Source organism: Agelaius tricolor, unplaced genomic scaffold, assembly GCF_023055355.1.
Source record: "Agelaius tricolor isolate 1412-34295 unplaced genomic scaffold, bAgeTri1.0.p SCAF_9, whole genome shotgun sequence".
NCBI classification, from domain to species: Eukaryota; Metazoa; Chordata; class Aves; order Passeriformes; family Icteridae; genus Agelaius; species Agelaius tricolor.
In genome coordinates this window covers 14,005,933-14,031,136 of record NW_027269269.1, presented here as the reverse complement: position 1 = coordinate 14,031,136, position 25,204 = coordinate 14,005,933, and the positions used below count along the sequence as shown (strand labels likewise).

General features: G+C 36.4%; 1 protein-coding gene across 6 annotated transcripts in view; it reads right to left on the bottom strand.

Moving 5' to 3' along the window:
- The window catches only part of GRM5 (glutamate metabotropic receptor 5), a 245,731-nt gene that overhangs the window by 132,383 nt on the left and 88,144 nt on the right, over nt 1–25,204 (bottom strand). For all 6 annotated transcript variants that reach the window (XM_071432802.1, XM_071432804.1, XM_071432803.1 and 3 more), the window contains one exon: nt 2,467–2,716. In XM_071432802.1, coding sequence (XP_071288903.1) covers nt 2,467–2,716 — 250 coding nt within the window. The remainder of the gene's footprint in view (nt 1–2,466; nt 2,717–25,204) is intronic.

The following is a 25,204-nucleotide window of genomic DNA, read 5'->3' as shown; positions in this document are numbered from 1 at the left end:
GATTCAGGGTGACTTAAAGCCTAACAAAAGTCGTCAGCTGGCAAAATTAGTTAGTTTTTATTTGTTTATGATTTTGGTTAATTTTTCCCTGGCTTATAGCTGATTTTGATATCAAATTGGAAACAAATCTGTTGAAAAATACCTATACTAGTATATATATATAAAAATATCCTTGAGGATGCTCAAAGATCCTTGGGATCTCTGAAGTGCAGAGCCAAATGTAGAGAGACTATACCTCTCTAGCCATCCTTGTCTGATGCAGCAATTACTGGCTGGGACATATTAACTTATGCCTGAGTAGCCACTTCTCAGCCATTACCTTGGAGTCTCTGGTAATAAATTGAAATGGTAGGAAAAAATCCCTACACTTCCCTTTTCCTTTCTTTGTAAACACCTCCAGTTCATGCTGCATTTTTCACAATTAAATTGGGTAGTACTGCCACAGGCATGGATACACCCCAAATGGTCAGGTACAATTAAGGATTTTTGTCTCAATCGGAAAGACTTTACCATTTAGGTTTCTAAGAGAAGCTATTACTTTCAATTTACTCAATGGAAGTCATATACCGAATAACAGCTGTCTTATAATTACTCATGACAATTTCCACTGCAGCTAGAAACAGGTATTTTCCACAAAGAAACAAAACAAAACAAACAAAACAAACATAAACTTGAAGCAAAGCCTTAAAGCCTGTTCTCTTTAGACCTTGCTTTTTTTTGAAGAGATAATCTGGATTGCTCTACTCTTATTCACCATCAGCAATTTCTGAAGTCCTTATTCATAAAAGCATCTCAGAGGGCTAAATTTAGAACTGTTCTACATAAATCCCATTAAAAAAATTATGTACAGTTTGGAGTCTGGAGTAGTTAAAGGCCAACATATTTTTTCAAAACAATCCTTATGTGCTTCTAAATTTGGGTACTGCTGTAGATAATGGACAATTTCTTGTATTTAGGGCAGAGGAAGATAGCAAACATCCTATGGCACCAGATTCAGCTAGAGATAGTGGAGGTGACATTTGCTCCAATCTACTTTTAACAACTGACAAGTTGGCTTTTCCACCAAAGGTAATGATCAAGAGAGTCTTTGTACAAGCTCTTTTCTAGAATATGATTTCTCTGAGATACTCAAAATAATCACATTACAAACAAGGGACCTCAGAAGGTCCGATTTTGTTCAATTAACTGTAGAGCAAATACTGATGGCTACATGGAAGTGTCTAAATTATAGAAAACTATAAATGTTCGTGTGAATTTCACCTTGAAGTTCGTGGTCCCTTTGGGTGTCTGTCCAGAAAAGGACCAAGACAGTCCATGGAAGTCCCTACAGATAAAATGTATTAGAAAAGAAGGATAGAGACAGTTGCCATGAATAGGAGAAAGAATTCAGAAATTCCCATCTGAAAATGCCAAAATGTATGCTGATGTCAAAGAGTAAGGGCAGAGACAAGAGCCACAGTTGTTGCCTGTTTGCTTTCCCCTTTGCCCAAGGGGGAAGGGCAGCTGTGTGCAACGGGGCAGACTGGGAGCAGAGGCTGGTGTCCTACCAGTTGGACAGACTCAGTCTCTGAGCTGCCAAAACAGTCTTTGAAGTTTCCCTGGAGGTCTTAACATGACTTCAGGTTCCACTAACACCATTTTACTTGTATTCCTGTAGGGTTCATGCTTGGGACAGCAACAGGTCATCCTTCTAATAATGCACTGAAAAGGCACCGAGTACATTAGTTGACTCCCAGTATACTCCCTTTTGTTTTCTATACATCATTTTTCCTGTCTTGTTTAGGATCCGCTTGCTGAATAAAGGGAAAATGTAAAGATCCCTTTAGGTTCACATCAATAATTTCTTAACTTCTTTGCTTATGAGCCCAGGATTTTTTCCTTCTAGATAAGCACACACTAAGTGACTTTTCTTTTATTCCTTTGACAGTTAGGAAAGGAAACACTGATATCATAGAGCTAAGAGAAAGGATTACCTATATATTGCCCTTAGGACAGTAGGCACATCAACACACTGAATCAGGAAGAAAAGGTGATAGTTAACAAACTTAGTTTCAGGAAATCCTGTTCCAAGCACACCCAGAGGCCATATCAGCAATCTTTAACACAGAGTTACTGGAATGAGACACAGCCTCAGGCTGTGTATGTACATAATGCATTTTAAACCGCAGTGAACAAAACGGTGATATAGATCAAAGATTTTTGTGCCAGCTTTCCCTCACTCATTGTTGCTAGGAGTGGCCAAGCAGACTTTTGTTTGCCTGGCATGTCATGAGAATGATGCATGTCTTTGTAGACTTTGTACTGCTATGACAGAGCTGACATTACTCCCTATCTTTTAGATATGCACAGGTATAGGAGAGGCCATAAGTCTGTGATGTATGTTCTGCAGTCCAGAAAATGTGATATTTTTCATTGTTTTGCCCTGCTGGCTAAAACAGCAGGCTATAACTGCATGGTATTACTCACCTGCCTAGCAGCAAGAACTCCCCAGCGAGTCCCAGGCGCCTCATGGCCATCAGGAGGCCTCTGACAGTCATGCCTTCACAGAAGCAGGCAACCACTCTTGCCTTGGGCAGGTGGCTCCGAAGCTTTCGCAGCAGCTTGTCAAAACTCTGCTCGCCAGCATTGCTGTAGATCTTGTAGGAGTGTGCAATGCAGATCCCTTCCTTGGCTGCCATATCTTTGAAAGCTTCCATTCCACTTTCACCATAGTTTCCTAAATGCAAACAGAAACACAAATACATATATTAAAATCCACGGCGGCTTTACTTCCTTGGGAAACATCAGATATTTTAAATGTGTTACATATCTGCGGAGAGATCACTGTACCAATCTTAGCAAAATCACTTTAATCTTTTAATTAGTCAATTTTTCAAGACAAGGTCAATAAATTTTCCTGGAAAATTCACTGCTCTTCAAGAGACCACATCTCTGCTTAAACCAAAGGCTGTTGAGTACTTCACTACCTGTGAGGATCTGGACCATAATGTGTACAGTAGTGTATATACAAATGGCAATCTCTTCTGATTCTCTTAAACTGACTAAATGTGACCAAATTCTCTGTGATTTACTTCAGTAAATTTAAAAAAAAATAAAAAATTGAGAATTAATTTTTAGGTGTAATATTTTAAATATATGCAAAAAAAGCTCAGAATATCACCTAATTCATAATGCAATCTGAAAAGCAATTTTTTTTTTTTTAGTTAGAGTGAAAAGTAAAATTTGTTTTGTTGAAGCAAAAACTTCTACTGAAGAATGAATAATGAAATTGAGGATTAGCATTACAGGGATCACTAGAGCACAGATGAACTCAATGTGCTTTAATATTTTTCTGGGTTTTCTTCCTGTTTGTTTGTTCTGAATTAAACTTCTACCAGTGGGAAAAACTTCATATTTTCTTTCAATATCTTCTTCCTCTATGGGGATAAACTGGTAATAGATATTAACAGACAGATACCTTTTTTCCTTTATTCTGTCTCAGCACAGACACTTTCTTCACTGCCAGGCCTACACAAAAGTCACAGTGCTTAAACAGTGGATGTACTGATACCACTGACAGTCATCCCAACCAGGATTGTGTGTCTGCTTCCCTGTGCTCCTCCATCTGGCTGTTGAAATCTGTTTCATGTCTCATTTAAACAAGAAGGTCTCTGAGGCAGGAAATCTTTCTCAAAAGTAATGTCTTAAACCCTCAGTAATATTCCACAGAAATACAATCAGTTCATTTATTAATAAAACTGTGAGTGTCAAGTGGTCAAGTTGCAAGAAACCACTGATCCTTCACAAATTTGTTAGCTTGCAAACGGAAGAATCTGTAAGAAAAATACTCTCTTACCAGCAGAATTACAAGTACCCAGGAGCACTGACAGTGAAAATGCATGTGAAGCAGTGAGGATCAGACAGGGATTTGGACTGTCGTCTGTTTTTTTCTTTTGATTTGGACATTGGAGCCATCAAGAATTCATCTTGCCCACCTGAGGCGTCATCCCTATCACTCTGGGGCTGCAGCTCAGAGGTTTTGTTACACTCAGAGCTGAATATGAAAGCAAAAACAGCGCCCAGTTTTAGGATCTTACCATCCAAATAGTCAAAAGAGGAAAAGAACAAGAAGACAGGAAGTAACATTATCTTTCTTTCACACCAGCAATCAATCACTGAGACCTTGAGACCACTAAATTTCCAAATTGCACCCAACCAAAATGGCAACTTGAATGTAGATCTTTCTACCTGAAGGTAGACCCCTACCCAAAAGGTCTTTCATTTTCTTCCTTGCTGTGATTAGGCCTAATGGAAACCACATTATCATGCAAATTGTGCCCGGACAAAATGCCATTTAAACTCAGTTGTTCCAGTGCTTCCTGAGAGCAGTAAATCAGGAGTCCAGTGCTTACCCCTGTGTCATGCCCTTAGGGCAAACTGTGTTTCCTGTGGTACATGAGCATCAAGTGATTCCCATGGGATGCTGAAACGGTTCATCTAGAGGTCAAAACCATGGTGTCTCATGAAATATGTATTATAGCTGCCAAAGCCAGCCTGAAGGAAAAATTTGGGTCAGTCACATTTAACTCCCAGCAGACCCAGAGGTCTTCAAAAATAAAATTAAGCCATCTGACAGGAAATAAACTACTTTGTCTAAAACTATTTTCATTTAGGTCATTCTGGATCAACATTAAATATTCTATTTCACTTTTTCTATCAGAAGATGAAAAGAACAAGGAAACGTCAATCTTTGCCATAGAAGATGTAAGTTTGAGGAAAAACTATATATCTCAATATCCTGGTTTTGGTTGTGCTAGAGTTACTTTTCTTCACAGTAGTTAGTATAGTGCTATGTTTTGGATTTGTGCTGAACACAGGGTTGATAATATAGAAATGTTTTTGTTATTGCTGAGCAGGGCTCACACAGGGCCAAGGCCTTTTCTGCTCTTTGTGCTGCCACACTGGTGAGAGAGTGGGGGGTACATGGGAGGCTGGGAGGAGGCACAGCCAGGACAGGTGATCCCAGCTGACCAAAGGGATATTCCAGACCATGTGGCATCATGCTCAGTACATAAAGTTCGGGGAAGAAGGAGAAAGGGAGGGGTGTTTGGAATGATGGTGTTTGTCTTCTCAAATCATCATTACACGTGATGCGGCCCAGATTTCCTGGAGACAGCTGAACGTCTCATGGGAAGCAATGATTTAATTCCCTGTTTGCTTTGCTTGTGTGCACAGCTTTTCTTTACCTGTTTAACTGTCTTTAACTTAAACCATGTGTTCCTTAGCTTTTACTTTTCTGATTCTCACCCCAATTCTGCTGGTAGGGGAGTGAGCGAGAGGCTGCCTAGTGCTTCGTTGCTGGCTGGGGTGAAATTGTGACACCCAAAGACATAGAAATTCTGAAGATCTCATTCTCTGTCAAAAAACTGAGTGGAAAATTCCCAGCCAGGTCTAATTTACTTACAGAACTGCATATCTTTTATGTTGCAAATACTGCAGTATTTGCTTGAAAGTGTTATAAGCATTCAAACTTTTCTGTTTGAATTCTGTTATCCTCAGGCTTGGTATAAAGTTGACAATAGGTTTAATTAGAGTACTGAAAAATAGCAGGTCTTTTAGAGAGCACAAAGTGCATTAACTCCTTTCCAATCCAATAAAATCTGCTTGAGCACAAACACCATGGTTTCATCAAGCATCAAGACAGGGAGATTTTATGAAACCATACAAAAAGTTATGTGTCATCCAAAATCATAGGAAACATGTTAAACTACCAGGAGAGGAGTACTTAGGAAAATGTTATGTTCTTAACATTTGGAAGAAAATATATCCTCGCAGTCCAAATCTGAGAGTCACTGAGGTCTCCAGCTGGGAAAACTACAGCTCTATGACATGAGCTCAAGGGAGATTTGATAAAAACAGAAAGCAGCTTTGCTTCAAGGCACTCATACAAATACACCAGTGGTGCTCTTGCCTTGCTGATTAACCTCTATGCAATTAATTATTCATAGTGAATTCTCCTGTTGTGCAAGGGTTTTGATGAGGTATGTATATCTGTATGAGCTATACTGTGGGGATAATGAACACTCCTTGATGGAAAAAGAAAATCTTTTCTGTAAAATTTTTTTGCACCATATATTAGCAAAAAATTTCATCTGGGCTCGCTTTCTGAATAAAACATGTATGTGCATAAACATATACATTTAGCATTGAAGAAATTAGAGTGGGAAAGAAGGTAAGGTATATTGTGTCATTTCCTTGAGGATGTAAGGTTCACAGTGGAAGAGAATCTCCACGCTTTCTATATGGAACTGGTCTCCTCAAGGACATGATTCTTCAGTATACCTGTAGCAGTACTACCAAAACTGCCTCAGCTAGAGCAAGTTTCCACCAATGGGGCAGTTCTCACTGTTCAGCCAAGTCTATGACACAAGAAAAAGGATAAAGGGGCTTCAGGATTTACACAAATGGATGGACAATAGTGATGTTTTATGCAGTTTGAAGTTTCATTTCCAAGTGAAAATTAATTCAGAACTCCTTGGCTGGAAACAAGCTAACATTTTTTGGTGAGTCCCATATGATGAAAGTTGCCTACATCCTGGGAATTTATCCATGTATCTATTTTGTTTCCACTTCTAAATTTAAAGAAAATTCTGAAGGAAATGTTCAGCAGAAGGGAGGGATTGATTTACTCTTGCTTTCTTCATTCCGATTCATCAGAAAAGACTCCACAAACAACACAAGCTGGAGCTCAAGTACGGTCAATTTAAATTCAGCTCCTCTTGCCTCACCAAACTCCATCTCCATTTCAGTATTTGGAAACTGGCACCTTTATACTGCTACTGGTTCTGCTGGAGGGTGTATCACAGTTTTTTAGTTGATGTTCCTGTCCTCTTGAAATTTTGTCTGCGGTGCTGTAATCAGAACTATTAGCAGTAGATGGCTTTTGTAAATGTGTCCTCTTGGCAACAAGTGGTAGCTGGGTTCTTTTAAAATACCGGCCTGGATCCTGCATGTTGCCTACCTGAACACCTGGCCCTAAGCCCAGTCAAAAGCTACTCCCATATGTCACTTCATGTTTTTTTTTAAAAAAAATTACATCATTGTGCGAAAGGCTTGTCCCTGCTGCAGAGTTGGAATTTTGTTCAAAACTCAAGCATATGTGTCCCCACCTACAGTCTAACTATAACAATCTGTTGGTTGCACTTCCCATGAATCAGTACTAGAAACTATTAAGAAGCTTAAAAAGAACAGATTGTGCTTTTTTTCCAGATGATGCTTAATATAGTACAGTACATAATAATACTTCAATCTGATAGAAACGGGTCAGGCAAACTGCAGGCAGCTCTTGCTTCCCCTCCTGCCCCCAGCTGAGCCAATTAAACTACCTAACCATAAACCATTAAGATCTTATGTGCATTACAAAGCAAAACAACAATGTTTTAATTCTTAAAATATTTAGCAAAATGTATTGACATCTGCCCTATCAGATTAAAGGTTATCAATAGGAGGTGAAAAGTCTCTACTGTCAAATGAAAGAACAAACTGTGTTTTCTCCTGCCCAGGAATTTTTGGGATGTCATGTATGCCTTTTTGCATAAAAGAGCTTTTTTATCCATAGCTATACATGCAAATTGTTATCAGCCAGTTCTTTTGTTTAAGATATTTTCATTGACCATAGATGAGCATCAACCTTTAGGAGAGTTTTAAGATGTAGGATTGTTTCTGGCAGGTCACAGTGAAAATTCACAAAGCAAAAGAAGAGGAGCCTTGAGTGGAACAGAAGAAATGCATTATGTCGTTCATTAGGCTGGTAATAATCCTACCTGTCACAAAGCATATTTATTTAAGCAGAAATACTCATTATTTTTCTAGACAAGAAGGAGGAAACCAGAATAATATTCTATGTTGTGTCTGAGCCACAGAAAAGAAGTCAAGATAGGTTAAAATTTGCAGTATATGTTTTGCAAGAAATAAAAGGAATAAAAGAAATAAAGATCTTCATTTTCCCCTAGCTTCCATTTGCACCAAAAGGATGAACTTTGCAAGAAATATATATAAAAAAAAAAAGAAGCTTTGGTATAATTTTGAAAATACTTGTGGGTGTAATACCATATATTTATGAAAGGCAACATGTTGGTTGATTAGCATGATGCTCTTCCCAAAAGTTGAAGATATGGGCGTGTTTCCCAAATGGAAATGTTAGATTTGTCCTTGACTGTTACAATTCAAATTAATAATGGAAAAACACCAATAGTACCTGCTACTACCTGCCAGATATTTTCTACATTTTGATCTTTTGACTATGGGTCTTTTAAGGTACCTCACTATCAAGAATAGGGGCATAAACCAAGTCTTTCGAGCAGCTGGAGCAACCACATGCCACTGATACAACATGATCAAAATCACAGCCTTCTGTGTAGTTATGTCTGCAAATAGAACATGACAATAGAGTGTTACTTTATTCTAAAGGGTACAAACCAAATGAAATCAAAACACATATGCCTGAAATTCTGGAGTTGTCTATGTGTGTTTAAAAAAAAAGAAAACTCAACCTCTTTTCATCTGATCCAAATACTTTAATGATTTTTAGATAGGATTTCAATTTCTATATTAAATATATATGTGTAAAACAATAAAAAATAAAATTAAAATTTCATTTTGAAAGCAACCCATTAAAAACAACTTAAATGAGAATAGTTCCTCCAAATATATTCCACTTAAATATTTCCAATATTTTCTTTTTCCTTAATAATCATTTGGAAGACTGGGCTGTTCCACTTCAATCATCTTGAGTGTTAGATAGCAACTTCAAGACCTTTGGGCTCTTTCCTCATGATATAGTAAACATAAAAATCTGAATTTAATGGAAAAAAGGGATAAATATGTACACACTTTTGTATGGACAGGTTTCTCCCAAGAAATGACCTCTCTATTGAAGCAGACAGGGAATGTTAGCTGGGCTGGGAGAAATCATCTTTCTGCCCTGCTCAGCAAAGGAATGCCACTGGGCAAAAATTTCCATAAAGGATTAAATTAGGAGTTTACTACTCCCTCCTTGAAATTGCTATACTTGCCTTCTGTAAGCCCAGACAGTCTCAAAGTGACTCAAAGGACAAAATCTAACATCTGAGGCCTCACAGGGGCCATCACAACTGATGGCAGCAGTTGGGACTCTGTCCTTAGCTGTCTGTGTGATAGTGGAGAATCACTTACATCTTTCCTTGGGTGTCAATCTTATCTGTTCAAACTAAAAGCTCTGCAAACATTTGCCAAGCACTCATAAAACTCAGACCAAAAGGGTTGCCTATGTCCCTGTATGTTGCCTACTATGATTCAAGATGTGTCAATACAAAGAAACGTTAGTTACCATGATATCATGCTTGCTATAAGCCTGCTTTCCATTTCTATGAAGAGTTTTGGGGTTTTTAGTTTTCTTACATTTGAAGACATTGAATTTTTTCCTAATCACAAAAATGTTAGCTAAAAAAAGCCCTCCCCCCATTTCTAATCTTCTTAAAATTCAATCCAGTGAAATAATGTGTGGAAATTATAATATTTAATTTAGATATTGACCAATTTATAATGTAATGTAAGACTCATATTTCTTTCTGCAATGTAAAGTAAAATCAAACATGTATTTTGAATCAGGAAACTATTTTTATTTCTTAAGTAATTAGCTAAAATATTAGAACATTAAAAACAAATTTAATGTGTTTAATTGGGAAAATAATTAACTATTTTCTATGAGGTTAGGTTTCAGCTACTAGGTATTTTCTGACTAGAAATTCTCATCCAAAGTCTTTTAGACCAGCTCTATTCGTAAGGTATTTGTTTGACTAACCAACTTTTAAATTATTTTAGAAAAGAAACATATAATATACTCCAAACGTAACTGTACTTAATTAATTTAAACAAATCTGTTTATTATCTCCTCATCTGAGATCTCATAAATATCAGTTTGATATCAAAGTCTCTTCTCTCTCATCTTCTCTGAGCTATTTTGAAATAATAAATTAATTTCTCAAGATAATGATGACCTACTTTCACAGTTTAATGCACCCCACTTTTATGTATTTTTAAATTATCACCTCATAACTTTAAAAGAGAAACTCATTTAAACATTGCTGTTATGTGAGCAAAGGGAACAGTGTGGAAGCAGCCTTTTCTGTATGCTTCCTTTGATCCCTCCAGCTGACTGGAATGTCTGCAGCTTTGTGGCTCTTGTCCACTGAGCAACGTTTGAAGTCCTACATGATGCTAATGTCTACTAGAGGATTTAAAGTCTGACAGCTCCTGCAGAAACATGCTGATGTCTCTGACTCCTCTCCTTGTTTCCAGACTGGAGTGATTAAGATTCTTCTGTACTTTGTGTTTGGGAAATAGCTCTTTCTATCTACCTGGTTCTAAGACATTTCTATTAATAAAAAACAGTTTGAGAATACCTGAGATTGACAGTATTGGACAGGAGGCTGTTTCTTCCAGGACACAAAAGCTAAGACAGAAAGGAGAGGGCTTTGCAGTGGGAACTCTTCAGTCTATGATTCTGAATCCTTCATTGTGGGTGTAGTGAATTCCCAAGGAATTCAGTTGTTTGGGGTTTATTCGCTGGCATTTGGACCTAGTCCCCATTCTAATTAGGCTATCAGTTATTGTATTTCCCAAAAGAGTTGGTCCATTCTGCAAATCAACAACATTACACTTCTGTAAATTCACAAACTGGAACATAACATCATGTAATATTAATTCTTTACTCTACTATGGCTTGCATCTGGTCTTTTTTTGAAGTACACATGATGTCTTATTTTGCTGATGCAGTAGGTGAGCAATACCAGAAGTCATCCAGCAAAAGGAAGCATAATTCAGAGATTATTAGATTCTGAAGACCTTCGATTAATCTTGAGTTTTCTGCTAAGTGCCTTTCTCTCTGCTCTCTGTCCTCATATGTGAAATGAAGGTAAAAATGTTTCCCTGATGGTCATGGTGCAAGAATAAGTATATTATGAAAAACTCAGACAACTGTAGCAAAAGAGCACCATCTACATTGGTTAGACTGAATGAAACATGACAGTTTTGCCTCACAAAAACCCACTTTTGCTTTGTTGCAATAACAACATTATTGCAACATATATTATATGTTATTATAGTTACAATCACTGTTTGTCTAACATTCATTAAAAAAAAAAAAAGCCTAAAATATCCCAACAGTAGCTGAAGTTAATGGCAAGGCTACTGCTAAGAGTACACCTTATTTTCACTCTAAATGATTATGTACATTTATATTCAGAACCTTCATTTGGGACAAGAGTGAGTTTTTTTACTTTCTCAGTATAAACTTGGAGATGAGAGAGGAATCCATGAAAGTTTAGTATGGTAACTGGAAGGCAGGTTTATTGACTGCATTTCCTGGAAGTGCTTGTCAAAAGGGTTTGAAGGGTGCAATATGAAGTTTCTTGGGGTATATTTCTAATTCTTAGAGTATACTGTGAAAAACAATGAGAAGACCAAAACTGTAGGACCAGCTACTTTCTTACAGATGTTCTCATTTCAGGAACATGTTGCATAATCGTTGCTCCTTGATCCATAACAAAGATTGAATTCTTACAAGAATATTTGAAAAATATATTTGAGAATGTTAGGGTAAAGGTGGTTTTTGAAATGTACCTTCACGTGATCTCACTAGGACACTGTGATCCTCAGCTTTGGGATGCAGAAACTGAAGATGGAGAAAATAGAACAGGGTTGAAGTCAAGAATATGATCTTCTTCACTGTGTGGGTGACTGTGCACTGGAACAGATTGCCCAGAGAGGGTGTGGAGTACTTGAATATCACTGCAGATATTCAAGAACCATCTGGACACAATCCTGTGCGGTGTCCTCTGGGATGGCCCTGCTTGAGCAGGGAGTTTGGACCAGATGACCCACTGTGGTCCCTTTCAACCTTACCCATCCTGTGATTCTGTGATTTACTGACTTTCAGACTAAGCTGCCCTATAACAAAAGGATAATTAGTTACTAAAAAGTGCATAATTACGAGCTCTCAACAGTAGTGGAGATTGCATGGCTACCTTGAAGAATCTGTCCAATGCCAAACTAGTCTTTCTCTTCCCTGGTTCTTAATCTGGTTTTTTGTATTCTCTTTGAATTTGACCCTGTTAAATATTTTCTAGCAAATATTGGAATAGCTTCTCAAATTGATATTTTCAGAAGCCCTCAACAATTTTTAGAACAATCACCATGTATCAACTTAATTTTTTAAAGATTAAACAAATCCAGTATTCTGGTTTTCTTGTGGCTGATTTCCAATTAGTTTTTGTTGTCTAGACAGGACAGCATGCAATTTTTTTCAAGATATGGTAATTTCCCATCTTATACTTTGCCAGGACAGAGTAGAATTGAAAGACTATTTCATGCCTCAAAAACTCATTACCTCTTTGTGTATTTTCGGTAGGACATTTAGCTTATTTAAAAAGGCAATGACACTGTTGACTCAAGTATAAGTTGTGATCCATTTTAATTATCTAGGTCTTGTTTTCTGCAGAATTGCTTCTTAGTCAGTCATTCTTCACCCAGTATTTAAGCATTAGCATATTCTGTTCTAGGAGCAGTGTCATCCAACATAGTACTCTTTATAGGTTTAATAAACATACTCTGTTTATCATAATTCAAATCACTGGAGATATACTTAAAAACAGAATCAAGGCAGATCTCTGAGAAGTCCATTGAGCTTATGTCTCTTGTGAGAAAGTGAGAAGTACAGTTTGAACAATGATTTAAGTTCTGGTTTGCACCTAACACAAGTAGGTTGGATTCATATCCTCTAGTATACGGTTTTAAGATAAAGTTACTCATTCCACACAAAGGATCTGAACTGGATACTAGGTTGACTTGATATGATTTATTTTTAAGAATACATTGTCCCTTTTTTATGACACCAGAAGGAAAGTACTCATTCCTTACAAAAAAATTGCTTATTTTTGCAGAAGTGAAATACAATTGGCTGAGCTCTTTCCTCAGTTTCTCTTTCAAGAAGCAGTACTGTTATCTCATTTCAGTTTTTCAGAAGGTTATGCACCTCAGGTTTTATCTAAGAAAGCATTAAAAATATATGCAGTTATTCCAGAGTGCTGAGGTCTCCCCTAGAAGGAAACAGAGTAAAAGCCTTATGGCCAAAGTGATCAGAGAATATGAAGTTCTTTTTGACTGCAACATGCTCAAGTTTCAGTAAGATGGCCTCACGTGATGTGCTAAACATTGTCATCCATCATATTAGCTTGTTCCTTAATGATCTGAAAAGGTAGTAAACAATGTTAATTAAATCTGCAGATAGCTTTTAACTGGACACTGTTGAGGATGCCAGACAGGACACAGAAACATTGCAAAATTTTCTGAAGATATTGTTGACTTGTCTAGAAATTGGGCAAAAGAAAAAAGTTCTTTGTCATAGTTAAACCAAAAAGTCTGGGAAAGATCGCGAAAAGAGTCAAAATTATTGTATAAAATAAAACATTCAGTTCTGTAATGCTAAAGCAAAATATTTTAAATATTTGAATTATTTGAATTGTTTCTGGTCTTTTTCTTTAGAGAATTTCCATTTGCTAAGACTAAAAAAATAATTACTTTTCCTTCAGAGCTGCCATTTGAAAAAAAAAATCAGGATATTAGAAACTGCATTCCCAACAATCTCTGAGGCTAATTTTTATCTCATTTTAGAAGAGACATATACTTTTAAAAGAGGTAGAAAGATAATTAATATTACCTTCCTTTCAGATGTATACCCACAAGGCAAAACTAGGTCTGAAAGGCTGTGGCAGGAGACCTTCCCTATGTGATTTAATGAATTAATTGTGAATCTAAACCTGCGAGGACTTAGTTTAATTAAAACTAAAGAGCACACAGAAAGAAGAAGCTGGAAATAGACTGAGATGTCAAATGGGCTTTTTTTTTCTGTCCATATTTATAGCTTCCTCAGAACTTCATTTTTATTTTTATGTTTTCAAAAACACTAACTTACAAGGCTCTAACAAACTCTATGAACCTGTTAAAGACCTGATATTGCACTAAGTGACAGTTTTCACCAACAGTGAAGCACTTCATTATAAAACGTGTTTTATGAAAAAACACCACGAAAAGGGAGAAAAGAAATAAAAGTAAAATTATGAAAGAACCAAAAAAGCAACCTTAGAATCTCCATTTACTTTTATTTTTTTTTAAAGTACTATGTACCAAAAGATGACAACATTCTTCATGATTTTTGCCTCAGGTTAAATTTCATCTGAGATCCCTATCAACTGCAAAGCTCAAGGCTGACTGGGGAAGTAAAAGTCCTTTTCATTGTGCATACACTTGGCACATTGTATTGACTTCAGATATCAATGGACATCATAAAAATCAGCCCAAACCACAGGAGCAGTTGATTTTCAGAAATGTCTGACCACAGTGTACTGTAACAGGCAGGGTCCACACAAATGGTAACTAAAGAAAATTTCCCTTGCAAAGATGGCACAGACACATAACCATATGTACCAGTCAGAAGGAAAGGTGACAGAAAGGAGATGAGGGCAATATTTTTTATATATTACTTCGTTGATAAAGCAAAGTATTGAGTAGACAGATAGATAAACTGGTATGTATTTATATCTTTAAATGGCGTATTAATAATTATTATGATTATAAGCTCCAAAAAATCCTGCCCAAAACATGCTAAATCATAGAATCATAAATCATGGAGTTGTTTGAGTTGGAAGGGACCTTCAAAGCTCATCTAGTCCAACCTTCTTGACATGGACAGGGACATCTTCCACTTGATGTATTGCTCAAAGCTCCTTCCAATCTGGCATTGACCCTGGCCATTCTCATTCACTAACCTAATTCCAAGAAAATATTTCCTCCCTCTCGTCACAGGGAAAACCTTCCTGATTTGCAGGGTATTTTTTTTACCAAATGTTCCATGCAATTTTGGACCTGAAAAAGAATGTTTCTCACTCTTAAAAATAAATTGCCAACTCTAGTAAGAATGTCATCATGGAAATTATTTAGTCCATCACATAAGAGTAAGAAACTGAGCTGAAAGAAATCAAATATCCAATTTAGGAAATTTTGTATTATTAGGTTCCAGTGAGAGAACTGGATTATTTAGAAAATATTTGCATATATTGGAAAACCTCTCATTCCATGTTTCTGTGAGCTTTTATGGTTCCACTGGCTGCTTTTACATCAAGGAAAATGAAACAAAAATATAAAGTCCTCTCAAAGAATATTTTATAAACTGTAGGTGATAGACAACTTTATCTTCTTTTAGATGGCTCAGCACCAGCTGTGAAAATTTAACAGGTTTGTAATAGAGTGGCTGGTATGCCTTTCATTATTGGCATTAGAGTCAAAACTGTTGACTACTAACTAGCTGGACCATTGGAATAGTATGTAATCCTCCATTATTTGAAATTGATGACTCTGCAGAACTAGCTACTTTTCATTTTAGGCAGCTAGGGCAAAAATTTGCCTCTTATTTCAGTATGGTTTAGATGCCTGTTGACTTCCTAGTCCTTTACATCAATGTGTTGAGACCTAAGCCTCAGTTAACCATTTCTCCATTCAAGTGACTCCCTCATGACAAGCCCAGTTCTAGACTATGTTAGAGAGTGCAAACAAACATTTACCACAAAGACAGAATCTCCATACCTGCGATATATAGCTGAATTTCACCTTGGATCCTCCCCAAGAGTCAGTTACATCTAAAGCTTGTTTTCCCTTCTTATTTGAGGACATGATGAACTCACCACCTTCCTTTGCAATTTGCCCTCACTGTTATTCATCCTCAATCTTAAACAGATATGTCTCCAATAGCTATAAACAATAGTTTTCTTGTCAAATTCAGTGACATACCAGTTAAAAAGCAGACCCGTTCTTGAGGCAAACTTCTCTGATTTTTCAGACCTCTTTGCATTTTCTATCACCTCATCAGCTGTAATGGAGTGTTTGCTTAAAAAAGGCCACAGCAGCATGGAATGTCGATGTTATGAAATGTAGCAGCACTTCAGAGAGAGCAGAGGATCCACTGGGTACACCACAGCTGAGGGCTCAAATGGCACAAAGAGTAATGGACCGCAATGAGCGGGTATCACAGTGTGTTAATCTCGGTGTAAAATACATTTGACTCTAAGTAATGATGTTCCTGCTTGGACCAGATTCCAAAATTAGTGCAGAAAGCAGCAAGCTCTCTGATCTGCTGCCAGGTCATCAGGCACTGGCTTGAACAGATGCTCCTTATAGAATTTATTGTATGAAAGAAGGAACACCAGTTAATCTGATTTACAAGGTTATGCATAATATTTCTGCACCACAGATTTCCAATTTTTTATTAGCAAACAGCTTTAATTCTCCAATAAATATGTTTGAGAAGATTTGCACTGGGCTTTGTTGGTATGTACACAAAAAACTGCTTTGCAAAGATCCATATCCCCACAGCATGTGTAAGATTTGTAATTCTGGAAAGCACATGAATAATGGAGGCAATTTTAACCAATGTCTGCAATAAGCTGTAAAATTTAGTCAAAAATAACACTAACAAGGTTGGCAGGTGGAAATCTGCAATGATGACTGCTGGTCTCCAAACGATCACGTTCCTCCCTATATGTGTTCCTGTGTTACGGACTCCTGAATGTTTGTCAACTTTTCATTACTATATATTACAACATTTAAGACAGGTTTTTGCTTCTGTGTGTTTCTCCTGCATAAAAGTTAATGATGTTATGTTGATTTTCAGTATAGCAGTGTAAGGCAGAAAATTCTGATTGAAGTTCTGCAAACTTCTACTTTTTTTAGCATTATTTTTTACATTTTATTTTTGTATTTTCCTCTAAAATACTGTGTGCTTTATGTGATTTATTTAGGTATATGCCAATATCTTTATTATCCCCATTTTACTTGTAATACATAATTATGTGACAATACCCTGCTTAACAACACAGTCGGTTTACTTTCAATGCCTGTCTCCTATCAGAAAGATTAGATATTGAAAATTTCCTATGAAATTTCCAAGTTGATTTTCAGCATGTGAAGGTTTCAAACAGAGAAGGACCTGCTGTGAACACCTCAGTGTTATCTTTCACAACAAAAGAAACACATCTTTTATGTTTTCAGGAAATTAGTTACTTGCTTTTGGTTACAGCAAATTATTCAGAACTCTTCAAGAAGAACAAAAATGCAGGCAGTAATGTTTTTTTTGTTTAAGGTTTGATAAAAGCAATTTACTTGTAAGTTCTAAAGCTAAAATCATGCCTTTAACCTGCTGTTCAGGTAATAACCAGGAGGATACCAGCATATTGCAAAGCTACAATATGCTGTCACATGAACATGGCATCACGTGCTCTCATCTTTCTCTAAAGCACAGAACCTGGACCTGTGATATAAGGGAGATAGCAAAGTGCCTCCAGCATTCTGAGATATGGCAGAAAACAGTCATGTAGCCCTCAGCAGCTAAGTACCAAGGGAATATCAAGAGGACAAATGAGGATTTGAGTGCCTTGAATAAGATTTTAGTTTGTGTCTGGGGAAAGTGTGGTCAGTATAATCTGTTGCAACTAGATCTTGATCAGTGTCCAGAGAATCCAGGGACATCATTCCCTCAATGCTGCCATTCACGACTGCTTTGCCATTATCTGCTTCACTCAAATGAACAGAAGCCAGGATCAAAGGAGATCTGTCAATTGTACTAATTGCTGTAAATAAAAATCAAAGATACTTTCAGTCTCAAAATGTTCAAAATATGATAGAAGAGAAAGATACAATGGTTTAAAAACATGAAAAGGAGTGGGAGATGAGAGAAACAAAATACATTTTGCATAGAAGTCAGAATTTCTACCAGACATATTCTCCCTGAAAACAGATAAGGCCACAGTGTACCAGTATGTTCACTTTTATTTTCATTCACCTTAGCATTGGTTAGCAATTTTCCATCCAAATAATGCAGCTTCCAGAGTCTAGTTCACACAGAGGAATAGAGATGAGACACTCCAAATTATCCATTCTGTGGGCCATAAAAAATGTTATTTTTAATTTTGAGTAGGCTAAAACCCCATCAATCCCATGAGGACATAAATGTTTATTTAGGTTTAAAAGCTAATGTGGTTTTGGTCCAACTTCATTTATTTAATGTTCCTCATGGACCTTTGGCCCTTCCTGATGTTCTTGTATGCATCAACAGGACTCTAAGAGAAAATGTGACAAAGCTGAATAAAATTATCAGAATAAAATTAGAATATTCTTGAAATGAAACAAGACTTACTCAAACTAGAGACAAAGTAGAAAATAAAAATAAAAAAACACCAAGGAACATGGAAGCTAAATTAAGCCATGAAGAAAACAATATTAAGTCTATTTCCCCAAACTGATAATAATTAGTAGTAATAACTTTCCTTTTTATTGAATAAGTCATCAATGGACCTCTAAGTGCTAGTTGAAAATGAATGTTCATATTTTATCATGCTCTCTGCTATGGTACCTGAGACACAATACGATCTAGTAAATGCTCCAAATTTCTTCTTTTTGCAACTGACAACCTACAAAAAACTGTTGCAGTCCATCCCTTCTCAGATTATAAATCTAATCAGTCTCTCAGGGCTATACTGAAAAGTAGAGAAATCTTTGAGAATGATCATGTTCACAAGATACATGTATGTTGCATCAAGGCCAATGCAGCATTGTATTTCATATTTTTATCTGGCATGAAGTTCTGTGTGAAGCTCTGATTTGAGCAGTACACCTTTTCTTGTCTGAATTTATGCCCTATGTCTTTGTATGAATGGAATGTCCAGTCACTAATATTCATCTGAGAAGATGGAATTAGGCAAACAGGGAGAGCCATCTGATTATTCAAACCTCGTGTCACCATGGAAAGCCAAGGGCAGCATTAGGGGTTCAAGAAAATGAATATAATCACTGCTTAATTTCTGCTCATAATTCAGGTGGGACATTGCTGGCCTGCAAGGGCCATTCCAAAATATCAATTACAACAAGGCTTAAATAATTAATCAATTGATCGGCCCTATAACATAAGCTAAACTGTTTAGCAGTAAAACAGAGGAGAAAAAGAAATGCCTCAGGAGCCTAAGGACTATCTAACAAAATTGCTGAAAACCCACACTCCATTATGCACCTCTAGCTCTCTACTTGCTATACTAGTCAACCATTTTCTTGGCAGAGAGAGTATAATAATTTGAGAGAGAGTATAATATTTGAAAATAGCCCTGTAGGCAGAGCTCTTGACATAGAAGTTTTTTACCCTGAGATTTGGTCTCATTTACACACAAAGCTAATCCTAGTGAAATACCCTCTTTCCTGCTTTAAATAGTGAAGACAAGAAAAAGTGGTTTTGGAATAGTTGAGCTTCTGTTGTATCATGTTAATTGGGAAAATCCTGCTTAAAATGTTTGGGAGACTGAGTCATAGGTGTGCAGATATAGGGCTACTCTCCTTAGACTCTGTAATAATATCTTCTCTGAGCAATTCCTACATTAAAACCAAATTAATATACCTGGAAATCAAATTAATTTTATTATTTTCAAATTTATTAATTTTATTATTTTAAAAGCAGGAAAACTTTTCTAGATCTCTAATATAAAAAAAAAAAAGTTTCAGTTCATGGGGCTGCAGAGGGTTTCTGGACCCTTCAAATTATTTTATCATTGAGGAGAATTAGATATTTCAGACTAAATTCTCAACAATATGAGGCCTTTTCTTTCCATAAAGTCTCTCTTTTTTTATTTTTTTCAAACTTTATGTCTTGCATGCTGTGACCAAACTTGTACCATGTTTCTCTTTAGAGCAGGATACTGAGCCCAGATTTTGTGTATAACCAAGGGAAAATGACGAATTGCTTTCAAGCATCAATGTTGTGTTTAATATGAAAATACAAGGCAAAATTTAGAATGTCTGAACACTGCTTTCGTAAAGATTATTCTAGAATTATAAAGACATAAGTACCCAAAGGTATCGAAAAGTAGATAACGATACTTCTGGGTTTATCATGTTCTTTACATTTATCTCATATTGGAAATCTTTTGAAACTAGAGTTTGGTACACTGTTATATGGGGACTACTGGTAATTTTTTAAACCACAGTACATTACTGTTGACTAGCTCATGGATTATGCTGTCAGGCCTCTTCTGTACCATGATAGAAGTATGTCCTTTCCCAAGGATGTGATGATGTCATGTCAATCTCCATTGTTTTATGGCTGTTCTTCATAAAAGTAAACAGAGAGAAGGAATCACAAAATATGTTACATCTACAACTTAATTCAATCTAAACATAAATGATTATTTCTTGAAAATTATTGCATATGTGTATGAGAACAGATATGATTCTTGCATTTAAAACTGTGAAAGTTTTTAACTATTACCTATGCTTTTAAAACCCTGAAAAGTAGATAAGGCTTAAAATTTTTTCAAAAATCCTATGTAAATTTGTTCAAGGCCATATTAAACCACTTTGTGAAAGAGACAGTCTATTCTGGAATATGAAAGTCTAGATTACCGTGTCCCTGTGGACTTCAGCAATTGCTGACCATTTTACCAGCAAAGGCTCTAGAATAATAGACCACCTAGTAAATTCAGGCCAGATTTTCAGCCTTCAAACTGAATGAGATGTCTTGCATTACTGGGTCTCTTCAATCTCTGTGTTATATCAGCTCAGATTTTGTGGTTGCATATCCTTTCATTCCGCTATTTTTTAATACATATTGGCAGGCATCACCATCTCAGATTTTTGTGAGTTTCACTTCAGAACAGCTGCCAAGATAATGCATCCCAGTCTGATGGCATTTCATTGATGTGGACATAGCATCCTCAAGGGAGTCTCCTCAACAAAGATGCTGCTTATTAATGCAGACATCCATCTATTGTATCTAAATGTATCTCTTTCTCTCTTGCATCATAAAGATTTAGAAAAACTGACACGTTCTAGTGGAAGTGTTTTTCTGTTTATCACATGCAGAGGGATTCTGGAAGGACAGCTTGCCTTTTAGAAGTGCAAAGGAATACATTCTGCAGCAGAATATATAAATTTATGTTCCCAACACTAACAGATTATCAGTAATTCTAACAAATTTAAAAGGAACTGTTATGATCTGGGTTGCTTAAGGTTTTTTGCATCTTTCTATTGTCTCTCTGCCAAAGTACTTATTTTCACTTCTAGTTGTTTTCCCTCCTGACGCAGCTTCTCCTCCCTCACTCTATCACCACTCACTGTCCTGAAATGTCAATTTGATTTTTGATCAGGTTGAAATGTCAGCTTCTTCCACCTGCTTGTTACATTTTGAAATAGGTACTTTTTTGAGCTGTGTCACACTTGAGGGAAATGCTTCATAGAAATCTTCAAGCTTACCCTGTTGCAGTCTGGAAACCTCTTCAATTCCATGACACCTCCAAAGCTCAATAATTATTTCATTGCTGGAGCACTGAGAATACAGTACTGCCTGTTGTGTTGTCAAGTTCTAGTTTCCTTGAGTGTACATTATATACCTCAATGGAATATAAATATAATTTATTCAGGGAAGAAAACATCACTTCCCCTCGCCTGGAAAGCTCCCTGCCTTTGAAAGAAGTCCACGCTGCTCTTTATGGTATCTTTTGACTCTCACCTACCTGACACCTAAAAATAGGATAAAGGTCCTTATGAAACTGCTGACTAGCTGAGTGTCAAGGAAATGTTTGGTGAAATTTAAATAGATCCTGGAATTTCCAGTCGGATGCTAAGCAAAAAAAGACAAATGTATGAGGGTGTATACTATGGGCTATGTTGCCTTGTACTTTTGGTGAAACAGGGAACTCCAGCATTACCTCCAGAGATATCCAATTTCCCTACTCAGTCGATAGCAAAAAACAGGATTAGTGAAACATATGGAATAGATAGCTTACTTCTGTACTTCATAGGATCCTGCCTCTTTCCTTGTGTGTACAGAAGCATAGTGTTTAGACTGGGCTGATCTTTCTTTCAACTAAGAGCATATCAAGCCAAAAAAAAAAAAAAAATTAGGGCTATTGTGCCATTGCATAATTGATGCAGACCAGATTTTACAACCACATTTTACAGTCTTTAGAGCAAAAAATTCTTTTAGCAGCCTGGTATGCTGAAGGATGTAATGTAAATGAGACATAAATACAGGAAGCAAACAAAATATCATCTTTGCCTTTCGCTATACAACTAAAAAATATACTCTTTACCAAGAGTGTGAGTCTGATTGTAAATAATTCAGTAAAACTTTTACTGTTTTACTGGAAAAAGGATCAGACCATGTAAATACAAAGTTAATGATCATCTATAGGAGCCACCAAATTTAGTTGAAAATGTTGCCCACTTTCTAGTCTTATTTTTCTTGTGAACATAAACTAAATTTAGAAAACAAGAGTTTGAAATTTTCTAAAGAATTAGGGGAAGGAATATCAACTTTGAAGATCCTTAACCATTTTTCTGCTTATGATATCAACACAAATCCCATCAGCTTATGTCCTCACCGAACCACACAATTAAAATAGTACAAAAATATTATTCCTAAACATTTTTACATGGGGATAAGTAGAACTTTGTGATATCATTGGTGAAACCTCTCAGGTTTTGTGACAATTTGCATTAATTGAGAGATATCAAGATGCATTTAAGCAAAGAGCGATATGATCCCACAAATAACTGACCTGAATTGATCAAGAATTTACAAAAGTATTTTAAAAGCATATTCCTATGAGTTCTGTAGGAGTAGCTTTTAATATTCTCTACAGCAACACAACCATTTTTCAAACAGACAAGTAGGTTATTCAGAGTTCAGAATCTAAAATGGATTTCTACCATGCTTGGAAAAAAGCACAACTAAATATAGTTTCATTCTATTAGAAGTCATAGTAAATTTTTCAAATGATACACCTATCAAGCTAATTGAATCTCCTGATTGCTCTCAAAGTGAACTCTCAGATGTATATTCAATCACAGAAAAGCCTGAAGTATTTTTCATACCTTTCCAATCTTTATAAATTTTCCTTTTTATACTCCAATATTTGCTTCAAAACCAGTTTATCGAGAAGCTCAGAGTTCAAACCTCCATGTAAGGAAATTATTTGCCATACAAGAAATACTGAGGTCTCCTTTGGGTGTTCTCCTATTTGTAAGGAGACCAAGGCCACATGTCTTGGTTTCTGTGTGATTTATAGACTCATCAGAATGATGAAGGCAGTTGGTCAGAAACTAAACCAGGTGGCAGTGGTAAGAAGGAGATACAGATGGACTTGAGATTGACTGGAAATATGAGCCCCTATAACAGGATAAAATTTACTGAGCTGAGCAAGTGTATGTGAGATGGGCTGAATGATATCCAAGGGGACTCAAGAGATTTTCAGAAGACTGGAACCTAAAGAAATTAAGCAAAACCTAAATAGAGGAGCATAGATAAGCATATAAATCAGCATACCAACGTCAAAAAGCCAAAAAAGATAACATTAAATTAAAGAAACAGCTTAATGTCAGGACTACCAACAACCTCTCTCTCTTGAGAGCAACAAATTTTTTCCTGTCCCTACATTTAGGACTTTGAATCCAGGCTGGCACCTCATCTACATGGCAAGACTATGGAGCATTTCTGCTCTCCCCTGTGTGCTGGATAAAAGCTGGGGAATACCTCCAGTAAGAAATTGCCTCCGTGATCATCCCAAAAGCATGATCTTGTCCCTGCATGTCACAAATTAGTGACATATTGTAATATATGATGGCCTCACATATGTAATATCAGCTGACCTCAATATGACCACTTTCTTCCTTAAAATGGACCATTGTTTTTGCTTGTTCTGATTTTAAACTTCTTCCAATTTCATTGATTTTATTCTGAAGGTAAAGAATCAAATATCTACAAAGATTTGTGTAGGAAGGTTTGTACAGTCACTGAAGTCAAACACTGGGGAGAACTCGTCACCTCTCAATTATTGTTATACCTGTGTCACAGACTGAACAAAACAAGAGGTCATATGATTTAATTTGTGACATTTCATACAATTAGACAATTTTAAATCAATTAAAAAACCAAAAGAGCTGATTTTTCTTTCTCTGACTTTAATTTTCTTTTCTTTTTTGGGAATCTACAAACTGCCTAAGTCAAAAGGCTTTCTTATCTCTCAGGCTGTAACATAGATCCAGTCTTGATAAGGCACAAAATATGGATTTCAAAGTATTATTGTTTCTCAGAGAGAAGCTCTGGAAGAAAAATTCCACTAATAAAAAATTTCTTTTTTTTTCTCATATATTCTATCATTGTTTAGCAGTCTGCACCAAAGTAAATGTTTGGACATGATTCTGCTATGATGGTGAATGGAAAGGCAAAATTTATGTGGGTTAATAATTTTTAAAAAATATATTTTCCATGAAAAAGGTATCTTGAAAGGTTTTTTCCTTTTTTCCCCCTATTTTTCTTCCAGGGATTTTTTGCAGGATTTTTTGCTTAGCACTTAACCCCAAATTTTATTATGGGACAGAAAATCAGGTCTTCTAATTGCTTTAGGTTGAACATGGTCTCTAGTCTTGAATATTTTCTGAGCAAAGAAAATCTGGCATAGCTGATCAACATGTAGAGAGAATAAATGAGCTGAAAAAGTTGTTTATTGAAATTATGTTTGAAAAGGCTAATTTTTAGCTTTCCAACACAATAAAAAGCAAGTCCTAGAAAATATTGCTGACTTGTTAATATTCATTATATATTTGAAAGAATGTCTAGGTTCTAAAAATTTCCCAGCTTATTGAGGTAAAATTTAGCGGTAGCAAGCTCTGTTCCACAGGCATGGGACAGCTAGTATCCTGCTTTCTCTCTAGGTATCTTTTATTTAACGCAAAACTTAAGGATCAAAGAATGCTGCAGTGACAGCCACTAGCAGAAAAAAAAATTGTCAGCCTCCTTAACCTCCACCATGCGTTACTTATGGTGGCTGACTTTGCTTCTTCATGTAAAAATAATAATTAGTGAGTTTGAGAAGCAGTGTCAATCTACAGAAGTGCTGCTCCCAACATTATCAGTCAAACTCTCACCTCTCCTAGTCACACCTTCTCACCATCCTTTCCCAGCACTACAGTGCTCATGACATTGCAACAAGAAAAATCTAATATTTTTTTCCTCTCCCCAGCTCTTTATGGAGCCAGTGGAAGGCAGCAATGAGACAACACAGAAGGGGAAAAAGGAGAGTGGAACAAATTCTTT